Below are 13,672 nucleotides of genomic sequence, written 5' to 3' on the forward strand. Positions count from 1 at the left end.
ACAGTCAGTGTCATCTGAAAAAAAAACAAACAAAAGCACTTGAAGATTTCATCTAAAGAGTCTTATCATATTTGATATTGATGATAGAAATAGTCTGACTTTACGTTATGCTGAATATTACTATGCAGCCAAGACTGTAGAATACCAGGACATAGAATATGCACATAAAAATTATACCTCGGGTATACAATAATCAGATAACTTTTACAAAGATAATGTTAATTAAGCAATAAAGCACACCCAGCGACAGTATACCACGAGATTTTGACAAATGCACGACATATATGCACGAACGATAGCGAGTGCATATATGAAGTGAACTGGTCAAAATCGAGTGGTATTCCGTGCTGGGTGTGATTTATTGCTATTATATCATAAAAGAATATTGAAATTTTGGCATGGAATGTCAAAAAACGGACTTCAACTCAAGCTGAGAGCTCGCGCGCATGCCTGCCGTGGTATATCGCCAATATACCATGGTTCTTTTCGCGTCTCGACCAATCAGATCGCTGTATTTGCGCCATCAGTATACTGGTATGATATAAATAAGCAATAATGCACCCCCTCCCGGCTCATAATGGACGAAAGCAAACTTTGCACGACATAATGTACGAGGCGAAGCCGAGTACATTATGGAGTGCAAAGTTTGCTTGAGTCCATTATGAGCCGGGAAGGGGTGCATTATTGCTATTATTTTATAGTTTTGGCAATGCCAGTGAATTTGCAGATGTAGAAAACGAATGAAAAGGAAATGTAAACTGAGTTTGAAGCCAGTGAGCATCGCCCGGCCAAGATCGGCCCTGAATCTGTATACTGTATACATTTACACAGTCACACACTCCACATTCACTGCACTGTACACGCACGTTCATTGCACAAAAAATGAGTAGTACATGGTTCGATTTGGAAATAAAAACACGATGTATTTTCGAAGGAAATGAAAAGTGATTACATCCCTACCGTCTAAATCCAGCTTTAAACACCAACTTTCAACATCATGACGTTCAAAGAGCTCAAAACACGTGAAATGCAAGAAGGGAATATTTCATCGATACGAACATCAACACCAACGCCTGTTGTACCGAGCTTCCATGTTATCAGCTGATCGATACGATCAGTATCACAGACAAAAAGACAGTATATTCGCTACTAGCACAACATTCAATTAAAACCAATATCAACAGAGTTCAACAATTTCGTTTAAATGTTTAAATTTCATTAATAATTGCGTCAATAAATTTAATTTTCGATGGCTTCTTGAGGAGAACTATTGAATTTTGGCGAGCGGGAAAACTCGACGTACACGGGTGCTTGAAAGGTACAGTTGACAAACATACTGGAGAGGCTTTGCCGGGAACTCGTGGAAACTGATGATGAAATTTGTCGCCTATTTATAAGCGATTGATCAGAAACAGGTAGCTGAGATGATAGATCAACGGAGAGCGTACGGTCGTCATGATTGTTGGCCGTAGCTGACCTTGGACCGAGACCTTGAATGGCTACAGAGTCATTTCCGTAGACGCTGCCGGACAAGGTTGATGACAGCTGCCGTTGTTGGCCCGTTGATGGCTGGTTCGAGTAGCTTTTCACGCTTGCCTCGTTTACATGGCCACTGATGTACATGATATGCCGTGTGTCAAACCCAGCATCGTCTAGAAGTTTACAAGCCGTGGCTCGGATACAGTGGTTAGTATAGATTTTCGATAGTTTGGCCTCTGTGCTCAAAGTTTTCATCATGGCCCCCAATGTACTCTCTCCAACAGGCGCGTTCACGTACCAACACGATTCTTCCGAATTGAATGGAGCCTTTGGTCGCTGGAACAAGGATGTATTGCCAGGGTGAAGTAAACTGACATATTTTTCAAACGATGCCACTGGACAACGGTCTGTGCTTGTGGCATACATCCGTGCATGACAAGTGTAGTTGTCGTCTGCATTGCCGGCGTGGTTTTTGACTTTCTCGTTGAAAGTGTACTTGACGTATCGTTGACCGATGTCGTCCCTTTCGATCGCGAATGATGATTTGGTCAAACTTCTCAGACCTTCGCGACCTCTTCTCCCAAAGTGTAACATCAAGTCAAACCACACCTTTCGCTGTAGACCGACGTTGTGTGCAATTGAGAGCACAGGCGACATCGATAGTGTTTTCAGGTCTCCACAGCTGATAGGCGCTTTGTGTGTTGTTGTGTCTTTGCCGTCTTTTTTCATGGTCTTGACCACACCACGAAATACGTAGTTTGCCACTTGAAATTCCCTGTCATGCATGATATTTATTTTCCGATGGTAAGGGGGGCCTGTAATGTGGCGATGGATAGATGCCCGCAGGCCAGACAAGGAAGATTTGCCATATGATTCGCCGTCTTGTTTTCGAGCTGAAGCGTAAAATTCTCTGAGTAACTCTGCCAGTTGATCGATTGGGAGGTCTTCAAAATTTAATGGGTAATGCTTGTAATCAAGCCATTCTACAACAAAGAAACAATAAAAAATCCTTAAAAAATGATCCTAAAGTCGAACAATTTGTTTCGTTTTGGTTTTGTTTTATTCCTGGTGAAGCTGCTGTGCTTGTCAACTTGTTGGGAACAGCTGATTAATTTGCATAAATTGACGCAAAAAAAAAAAAAATGTACACATCGGCAGTCATACAGTAACTCACTGACATCTCGCGTCTCAGTGACAAGCAGTATTTTCCGCTTGTTTTCGTCGTCGAAGAATCGGGGAAAAAATAAAGAAATTTACCTCTCAATACTCGCACTCCCCATTTGGTTTTGTTGCGATGTATTCTTTTCGTTTCTTGCATTTTCAAGCGTACTGAGTTCTGTTTCACCTACATCCACGAAGCGAGCCATGTTGCACACTGGTCACTGTATTGTATGGGACGGGACTGCTGAGCGCGAGCCAGAGCAGACGACAAGTGCAGCCGGGAGGGGGCTCAAAATTTTGATAAATCGTACAGAAAGGCATTATTATCGATATTGTGCACCATTATCAGGATTTGTCTTTTAATGTATTGCATGCTTTACCCCATAATTTCCCTCCTTTTTAAATGCCCACTCCTTTATTCGTTTACGAACAAAAAACCTTGTATTGTTATGCTTGTTGTGGGGCCACCATGCTGAATAATCCGATACATTATCAGTAATAATGTATGGGTATGACGTCACAAAATTCACTGGTATTGACAAAGCTATAATATAATATCCATAATCAGATAACTTTTACAAAGATATGTTATGTTAATATCCTAAAGATTCACCATCTGAAGTAAACAAACTGAAGATGGTGGCAAACATATTACGTGCACCATATTATAGTCCCTCCACCAACCGGCCTGTCTGAAAACAGCTCCTGTTTCTTTGTTCTGAACCGTGTTGCAGGCAAATATATCAATTATACAAAATCCGATAATCCCTGACACCTTAAATGTAGGATAACACTGCATCTTCTTTGCTTGTGAAGCTTGTCGATAATGTATGTATTTAAGGATGATAAATACCAAATCGATCATTTTTCTGTCGAATTTTCAAAATTCTCTGAGAATACACCTTAAAGTAAGGCCTATAATTGAGATGTGTCGCTAGTTCAAGATAAGTAATGGTTTCCGTGTAATTCACGATTTTTAAAAATCAAAACAAATGCACGTGGCTATCCCATGTCAAATCGGGGAGCTTTTGTAAACATTGTGGACACATTTGCATCGCTATTTGCATAATCCATCTTGAGTGACACAACGTTGCGTAATTTACATAGTGACGTTGTTGGGCTTCTCCAAAAACCAGGATTACTCCCGCCTGTCAACAATAAACCGTAACAATAATGTTTGTTGAAGCACAGTCCCTCCGAAGCCTAGTCCAAGAAGTCAGTTTTCGACATACAGAATTGTTTCCGTTCAAACGCATTGCGGCCAAAAACTACGTGTCGCGTGTTTTACCAGTATGCTTACGTCTGTCCATACCTGATAGACTGTAAGACAACCAAAACTGTTTTCCATCCAACTTAATATTACGACCGAAAACCAAAAAAATACGTCCACTTCTGTTAACATTTTACATATGTGTCGACACGCAACAAAGTTCCACACTCAAAATTCTTCGATCCTGCTCCGAATGAAATTAGGGCCGAAAAAAACAACCAAAAACCACGACTTTTTCTGGTATATAATGTCGGTCAATACAATGTCTGACATTCAAAAACTGTTCCCAGAATCCCAACCTATGATGCCGAACATCAAATTATTATGTCCGTTTCTGATTATATTTTGTATACCTGATAAAGTCCGACATCAAAAATTGTTCCTGCTCCGAACTAATTGTAACCAGAAAAAGAAACATCTTTTTTTCTAATGCAGTGATTGTGTTTTACACATCGGTCGAACTCGGTAAAGTTCGCGTTGTAAGCTTATTATGCACCGTCGTCAGTGCATCTGAACGTAATCACAGTGAATAAAGATTACATCCAAGTACCTCACCAAGGGTTTCAGTGTCGTTTTATTTTGGAAATGGTTGCGATGTCATACAATTTGACAGTTGATCGGGCGACATCCCCCCCCCCAACGAACTTGTATTCCCCCGAAATTGTGCGCGAAAAAATACGCCGACCTCTCCTCGGACCGATCGGGAAACGTTGCCGGGTAACACACGTCGACTTTTCTACATTACGTTCGAATGACCTTGCTTTGGTTTGGAATCTCCACCGACTGACCGGAGCTAAGAGCAATTCAAAAACCAGACCACGGACCCTGTTTGAGCAGACATTCGCAGCATATGCATGTACAAATGATCAGGCGATGGGTCAAAGGCCAACTCGATTGTAAAGTATGCAATAATTTAGTCAAAATTCATGACCATATGAATTTTTTTTTAAATATTTCCAATTTTGTTTGACGCAATTTTAAACTTTGGCAAGACTTTTATAGGAACATAAACCAAACAAGAAATACAAAATAATTACGTTAACTCGAAAAATTACATCATCGCCGAACTTGCCATTTCGAATCGACAACTGGTTTATCGCGTAGATGAACTCAACCACGCTGAGAAGTGCTGGCATATCCACTGCTCACCGTACCTTAACGCAACGGGCGGCAGTTAAGAACGAACGATGCCATTTCTGGTTTCAACATGTCAAAGAAGGCGATATTTTAGTGTTGAACCGAAGTACACGACCGTATTTCATTATTTGTACAAAAATTAACGTTGTGGGTTTTTAAGAATAACGCATTCTGTTAATATCCCCGTGGTCATGGACTTGTAATCTTTCACTTTTCAGAACAAGTTGCCTTCGTAACTCTCCGAGACCCGCGATCAAATTGTTGTTTGACCAAATGTGAAATGTCGGCGAATACATTTTACGAGAAAAAAAAAAACAACAAAAAACCCCAGACAGATAAATAAATTTACGCGAGCCACACAACAAAATGGTTTTAATCATGCCGCTCCAGACAAGGCCACGTTCAGTGATCGTTGTCTAGCTCAGAACCATGGCGGTAGAAAGAAAGACGTCCATGCTCAGAACACACTTACAAAGCCAGAAAATCGGAGTGTAATTACTAACTCTTATTTTTAACGGCACCGATAAGTTCAGACTGTTCGTACAAAGTGGTTCGGAGATGTGACTCTTCAAAAAGTGGGTCACAAGCTTTCCTTTTGATGCGAACGTGCGCAGAGATTTACATGCATGAATAATGACACCTCCAGTGAGACAACTTTTGGCCAGTCTACAGCCTGGAAATTACATGGCTAAAAAGTTAGGTCGTGTGGCTGGGACAGTTATCGCTACATAATTTAAATATACATGTTAATGGAGATTTATAATGAGCTGTTTGTTGAAGGCACGATAAAGTTGCTACGCTACTCGTCAAAATACGGAAACATTAGTCGGTACCCATCAAACTTCGTATGGAAACCCTAATTATACATGTAAGCTTATATCTCGAAAATACCCATAGTTATGGTTGTGGTAGGAGGTTGAACTCGCCGCTTTGCGGTGCTTGACGTCTTTTTCGTCATTTATTAGATTACTTCTCACAACTTGTGAACAATAAACAATTAGTCCGATAGTATCAAGTCTACGTCGCGTTGCAGTGTTTATCTTGGGAACGCAGGCAAGCTTATTTACATATGAATTTAGGACACGCCCGATATCAGTAATGACTGCTGACGTCATTGTTTTCGCCCGCTGAAGCCATTCGCTGTAGCGACGTGCCGAAACGGAGGCTCCAAAAATTGTTAGGGCTTTCAGAAAACATATACTTTATTGGGTTTGGGATGTCTTCAATTGAGAAAAAAAAATAAAAATATGAAAGTGTGTAAAAGGTATTTATCATCCTTAAATGAATCGGTTTATTTTGTCGGCAATTTCCTTTCGGAAAATATCAAATGGACATTCAATGGCTTGGCCGTAAAATCATATTTTGTCAAAAGTGACCCTACCGCTAAAATAGGTTTATAAAAAGTGGCCAATCCCCTTGAATAGATTTCCAAAAAGTGACCCTTCCCCAATGCCCCGGCCCACCCCTGTAATAACTAAAGGCTCCCTTAGAAGATCTCGACATAGATCATGATGACATTTTGGCCACTCTTCACATATCCAAAACGAAGCAAATACTGTCATTATTCCAACACAAACCTTAATCTTAATCTTAATCTTTATTTCTTATATAGCGCATTACATTAAAAATAATCTCAATGCGCTTTACACTTAAAATCAACAAAGAGAGGGATGAAACATAAAATTGTTTTAAACTGACAGTAAAAAAGCAAAGTTAAAATTAGCAACATGTTATAAAAATTCATCATAAAAACTACAAAAATTATGAATAAAATGACGTAAAAAGGTGAGTTTTCAGTTTACTTTTAAAAACATCGAATGACTGAACCGCTCGAATATGTAATGGCAGAGAATTCCATAAGCGAGGTGCACAAATTGAGAAAGCCCTATCACCGTAATACACTGTGTTTCCTATTGGCTGATATAAATTTACAACACTAGAGTGAGAGCGAAGTGTGCGCTGAGTGTCACGGACTGTAAGCAATCCCCTTGAATAGATTTCCAAAAAGTGACCCCTCCCCAATGCCCCGGCCTGTCAATATTGAGTTGGGGAGCTCAAGGCTTTTCCCAATTCTTATACACGATAATTATTTCTTCTTTTCAAAGTTGTTGCGTTACTCTTTTGGCCTCAAAACAGGCTGAGCTTGCAAGGAACCCGCGCTCAAGACGACTTATTTGCGACTGTGACTGTGTAACACTAACACTTCAACTATAGGGCTTCCACGGAAGTGTACCCTGAGTCTTAAAAAAGGTCAACAAAAGATACGAACAAAATCACTATCCAAAAAATCATTATTTCGAAAGGAAAACATCAACATTAGAGACACCAAACGTAAAATATACATTTAATTTTAAGGTAGTAAAATATAGTAAAAGGTAATTAAAAACTTAGTGACCGAAGAACCGACCTGCTGGATCAAAGTTTCAAAATGGTGTCGCGACAGACTCAACAGCATTCGGAAACATCGAAGGAACAATTTCGAATAATATCAGAATAAAATAATAATTAAGCCAAGAAAATAAACTTCTCGGATCGGATATGCACCCCGCAAGCTATATTTCACAGGAAATTTTACTGCTTTATTGGCAGTTTTCTTTGTAAAAAAACCGCATGGCCGATCAATGGCGGCCGCCATCTTGATATTTAGCAACAAATGCATCGTCGAAATTTCGAGCTCTTTCTTACACAGGACAGTGTAAACGACACAAAAAGCGGTTACTACCAATTTTCTAAATCACACAGCAGATTGATTACGTCGAAGTCATTTCGATTTATGCTTAGGGAGCCGTCATTATTTATTGCCAGGGGGATCTGAGGAATGTGAGGGGGTCACTCAAAAATTGAAAACTTCAAAGGGGGTTGCTCAAAATATGGAGAGAAAGAAGGAGTACTCAATTTTTGTGCAAAAATTGAAACACCTTACATTGCACCATGGAAAACATCAATTTTTCAACTTTTTTGATGCGAAACCCTTTGCGTGATCTAACAGTTTTACAAGTAAAAAACAAATTGAAAACACCTCTCAGATTGCACCAGACTGCACCATTGCACACATCAATTTTTCAATTTTTACACAGAATCTAGGACAAAACTGAACTGTTGTGAATTCATCCTAAATTATCACAGGTACATATTTTAATTGACTTCAGTTCAATAACCATTTTGACAGTTAAACATACCATATTCAAGGTAGTCATTAGAAGCTTGTATCCGGAGAGATGACACAAGAAGGTCACATATTTTCCGTTCCTGCATATTCTTTGGTTTTCAACCAGTTTGAGAACTGTTTTAAACGAAATATATTTCCGTTGTTTGGTTGTTGAATATTGTGACTCAAACACTGATCATGCCAAAATGTAATAAAAATATTAGTGTCCAATGTCATTTTCAAAAAGTTTTACCGGGTACAAGTTAAAAATGAAACACCTCTCAGATTGGACCATTGCATTCATTAATTTCTAAACATTTTCGATAAGAGGAGGGACCCCTCTCTTGCTCTCCACCTTTTGGTCTTCTAACAGTTTTACTTAGTAAATAAAATAAAAACTCCTCTCAGATTGCACCAGACTGCGCCATTGCACACATCGATTTCTCTGACACTTTTCCCGTTAGCCTCTCGCGTGTTCTTTCCCTGTACTCAAAATTCAGCCCTGTCAGTTATCCTAGTGAAAACTCTTTCATGATACCCTTCCAAATTAAACAATACTATATGGTTGGATATTGTTATATAGCGTCAGCTTTTATAACTGTATTTTATTGTGACTTTGAATGTCATTTTGTTGCATTTCACTTTTACGACCGTCATGACAAAACCTATGATAATCTAGCAGGGTACACCAGGATTTGAATGTTTTTTACTATTGCTGCATATGTATTTTGTAAATTTTACAAATATTGGTAATTAACTTTTCTAAGTGGGTAGAGTCAGTCAAAATTTATGAGTTAGAGAAGGCGTACTCAAATTCATCATGGGTAGCAGGGGAGTTTCAGAGTTTGATGAAAAACCTCCTAACCCCCCCCCCCCCCTAGGCCGTAAATACTGACAGCTCCCTTATTTCTGCAAATCGAAGGGGGAACGTCTCGTACATTAAGCTGCCGCTTCCTACATAGAGAGGTCAAATTTGGTGGGAGAAGAGTCGACGGAAAGACACTGAGAATCATAGACGAAAATCTAAAAACAGCGCCAATGTCGCTGAAGCATAACCGCCTGTGATTGAAGGAGCATTTCTGGCATCAGCATATGATTTACAACAAAGTGATCTGACATACTGTGAGAGTCAGCCCAGTCTAAAAACCTATCATGCCTATTGTCCAGGCACACCCCAAGTCCTTTATACTTCCGCGTATTATTAATTTGCATGAGACGACACTTTTTGTTAAATGCAAGGTCTTCGGATATAAACCACACGAACCTGTCACATTGTAGATGTGATTACGCAGCAGTGCTGTGGCTTATCGATTGCGCCCAAGCGTGAAGCTTTAGCTCCGCTGCATGATCACGGCTAATCAAATTGCATATCTTTCCCACTATAAATGTTTTACACACTAACAAAACCCTTCCAGAAAAACTATGGAAATATGACGATGTGCCCGCTCATGAAGCTTAATGGCAAATGAGCTGCAACTCTGCGAAATTTGTCCAACCTCAAAGTACCTTTCGAGATTTCCTCAGATATTCATTACATCTGCAATTTGAACGATATAGTCATTAATTATGGCCCAACAAGGTTTGCTTGTGGCAGAAAAGGCAAGAAATTAAACAGATTTTTGTTCATTTTAATTTTCCGCCATTTCCAAAATCTTGCCATGTTATGTGAAAAACGGGGAATTTTGGTCAAAGCGGAGTGAATCCCTTTCAAGTCCTTTCAGGGGGTTGCACCATGTTTTATTTGTAAAGATTAAAACGTATACATGAACCATTAACGTTGTTTATCATGTTGTTGTATGGACGTCGCCATATTTGTGTGTGGCATCCGTTTATTATTTGTCTTACTGAAACCTTCCAATGCATTCCCACTAATAGGATAATTATACTTGTGTAAACATCTCTGGTAAAAACAATTCTATGGCCTAATTTTAATCAGATATAACATGATGAAAATAATGCCAATAGTTGCAGCTCATGCCTTTAAAGCGTGTTGCGATCTGTCACTTGGCATTAATCCATCCAAAATGAATAGATGACATATAAAACTTAGTTTTCACGGCTTTACGTTTTTACGAGAACCAGAGCAAACCAAACTGAGTGTTTTTGCACCACTCGACTGACAAACCGCAAAAAATAGAATTTCTCACTCTTATTAACAAGCGACAAAGCAGCTGATATAGCTCTGCTGTGCTATGTAGACAATAACTATTTCTGGCACATGTGCTCATGAAGAAGGTGGAAATCTATGATTGCTCATTTCAGTGGCAAGACAAAAAATGGCAAAGATAGCTGTAAAAATGCACAATTGAAGATTTCATCATAATTTGAACATATCACATTAAAGGCCAGGGACTTGATACCCGGGATCAAGTTAATGCCGTTCACCTTTGACATTCACGGGCGGGATTGAATGTTTATGTCTTTGCAAATTACGGTCACGATTAGTGTGCACAGGAGGTTGTAAACAGGCCAATGTGTTGACATGCAAACAACAGATTATACGTAACTGAATATAACAGCAAGAACCAGTACACTGAGAACAACGTTTCGTGAAGCCCGCGGTGCTTGTAGCAATAACAGGTGTGCTTCAACTGTAATGACAAAAGCACAGCACCACGCTGCTGCAACTAACGACGTTATTACTAGGGCTTGACAATTTTTTTCCAGTTCACGCGTCCGTGGGACAAGTGGATTTTCAATTTCACTTGTCCTCACAAAAATTTTACTTGTCCTCCATTTGTAATAATCAGGACCAAAATACTTGCGGCGAATTCCGTAGCGGCTTTCAGGGCTTTCCTATTTTAGTATTTTCGCCGATGTTGACGCGGATTTTTCTCAAAAGTTCACATTGAAGTAGCCCTGCGTACCGTCTGCGTGTTCCCGGCGTTATACGTCCCCAACCACAAGAGGCTGTATAATGCCGGGAACACACAGACCTGTAGGCTGTACGCAGGTCAAACATCAATGAAGGTACATATCATACATCGGTTTCCCGTGTTTGGCAAGCATAAATGCCGTCGTAAAAAGATTGGTCAGTTTCTGTCGCTGGTCGTCGCCATTCGGTTTACGCATTGCGAGTGCATGCGATCAGGTGTTGGCAAGTGAAACCGTATTGGGCTCAGCGGGACCACAAAATTCTACAATCATTGTCCCCGTCACGATCTCATTTGTGATGCATCAAACAGTCCAAATGCTCCATGCGGTTGACTAACTCGTGAGACCTTATCGATTCAACGCGAAACATGCCGCATCCGTCAAGAAAAGCATTTCGCTTTCCCAGTGGTTTGGCAATGGTGGGGTATTTGAGACACGATGAACAGAACATTTTGGAACCGTTATATTTCAAGGCCACTGTGCTTTCCATTTCGGGAGATAACATCTACGGCGTTTTTCCTCATCATAACGCTTATGTTTAGATCTTTTGTCAGAAACATCGTCCTGATCATCACATCGAGTCGTCGATTCTCTGTTCTCAGACGATCCCACTCACGCTGGCCCTCGTGGCGCCGTCGTAAATCATCACAACGTCGTTTCTCAGAGTTACACAATGCCCATCGTCGTAAACCACATGCCTCTTTACGGTAACAGCTTTGCTTGACTTGTGCGTAGGTCTGCGAAGCGGAAATAACGCTCTGGCTCGCAAAAATGCACAATGCCTTGTTTGCGTTAGTGCAAATATTACCGTAAAATACTCATATTTACAGCGATCACTCCACAAACTATCTGCCAACAATGTTCGTCTACCTCGCGAGGCCGCATAAATGATTTTGAAGTACTGCACGGTCGGCAAGTGAATCTCAGAAGAACGTCACAATTGTATCTAAAAAAGTCAGTGATTGACATTTAGTTTGTGTGAATTACGACAACGCAGATTGGGCGACACGTGCACAAACCGCAACTTAGGTTCGCGTTGATTGCGCCAGAAGTTGTGTAAACAACTTGTCCGGCGGGCGACCAGATTTTATTTTTGACTTGCCCGAACGTAAATTTCACTTGTCCCGGCGTTGTGAACAAGAGTATTTCTATTAATTGACTGACGCAACCAGGAAGGAAATTTTATTCAACTTGAAAAAAGTCACCGTCTTTGCTTGACATTAGATTCCATGGCAATTGAACAACACACGATGTCGTTTAGGTCATCAAAAATGTTTTAAAACGGCAAGACGATAATAGGCCTAATAATACTTTTCACGACAGAAAAATCTAAAAGAGCTTGAATCTGAACTTTAAATGACTAGTTCTGTGGAAGAAACGATCGGAAATATGGCGGCGTGTACGACGTCTACGCGAGAACGCGCTATGGCTTGGGTGGCATACTAGCAGTCACAGGGGCTCGAGCTGGGTATAGTCTGTTCGCTTTTCGGCTCGATCTATCGATCCCGTTGTCGACATGCCGGCACTGCAACCTAAATGGGTTTTTTAATAGGTGGGCATATCGACTACGGGATCGATAGATCGAGCTGGAAATCGATCTATTTAGCAGACTACCTAGCTACAAGAGTGCCTGTGCATGCGGCTCTGCACTGCGGTCGCCCCATCTAATTACGTGGCTGTGCGTACCTAACATGTTGACATCGCAAACGTTTACCGATTCACACCTGTATCGCGTCCTTTTTTGATTGACAGCTTACAGACCTTTGTTGTGGCCGCTTGCCACGCAGTTGAAGACAAAGAAATACATTCATCGACCAAAATCAGCTTTATTTATGCTCAAATAAAAAAAAACTATCTATATATTCAATCACTAGACATTCATAGTTAGGTACATGTGCGTGGACGCCTAAGTTTCTTCGCCTGTGACCATCTTGGCACGGTTTTTACGGAGCGATCGAACGTGACGCCACCAAAGCCACGCTTTGCATAAACTAACTCCAACAGGAGCAGCTTGCTATTTATACCCAGCCCTGGCCTTTAAGACCATGCCCCAAAACCCCAAATTTGAAGATTTCATCATAATTTACATATATCATATTGAAATAACCAATTGGAGCCTGTACACTAAATCACAAACATACCAGACGAGCACTCTTTTCAGAGACACGGTTTTTTTACCAAAAATGGCAAATATTGCCCAAAAATAAATAATTGCAGATTTCATCCTAATTTCAATGTATCATATTTAGTTTATCTGTAGGTACCTTTATACCAAATATCAAAGCTATCGTACCAGCGCTCTTTGAAAAACACGTTTTTAAACACAAAATTGTAGACTTCATCATGATTTGAATATATTACATTTTCTACTTTTTACTATTAGGCTATATGACAAGAGAGACGATTTCAACTTTAGTAATATTCCACTCTCACCAGCTTATGGCGTATACATTTCCAAGCTTATTCGATATGCAAGAGCATGCAGTTAATATGGTGATTTTGTAGAGAGACGTGACCATCTCTCTTACAAACTGTTAAATCAAGGTTACACCAGAGCAAGACTTGTCTCTACATTCATACGCTTTTTTGGTAGGTATCGCAAG

General features: G+C 40.2%; 1 protein-coding gene across 1 annotated transcript; it reads right to left on the reverse strand.

Annotated features, from left to right (window-relative positions):
• Window positions 1-1,239: 1,239 nt before the first annotated feature.
• On the reverse strand, window positions 1,240-2,846 carry LOC139133601 (uncharacterized). Its single transcript, XM_070700338.1, has 2 exons — window positions 2,747-2,846; window positions 1,240-2,462 (listed from the first exon to the last, which is right to left on the reverse strand). Exons 1-2 carry the CDS (start codon window positions 2,844-2,846, stop codon window positions 1,240-1,242), a joined length of 1,323 nt encoding a protein of 440 aa, XP_070556439.1.
• Between the last annotated feature and the right edge of the window lie 10,826 nt (window positions 2,847-13,672).

Source organism: Ptychodera flava, chromosome 5, assembly GCF_041260155.1.
Source record: "Ptychodera flava strain L36383 chromosome 5, AS_Pfla_20210202, whole genome shotgun sequence".
Classification (NCBI taxonomy): domain Eukaryota; kingdom Metazoa; phylum Hemichordata; class Enteropneusta; family Ptychoderidae; genus Ptychodera; species Ptychodera flava.

Coding starts and splice junctions, on each gene's coding strand:
- LOC139133601 (XM_070700338.1), bottom strand. CDS start 2,846: ATGGCTCGCTTCGTGGATGTAGGTGAAACAGAACTCAGTACGCTTGAA. Junction 2,463..2,746: donor AAACCAAATGGGGAGTGCGA/GTATTGAGAGGT, acceptor TCTTTGTTGTAG/AATGGCTTGATTACAAGCAT.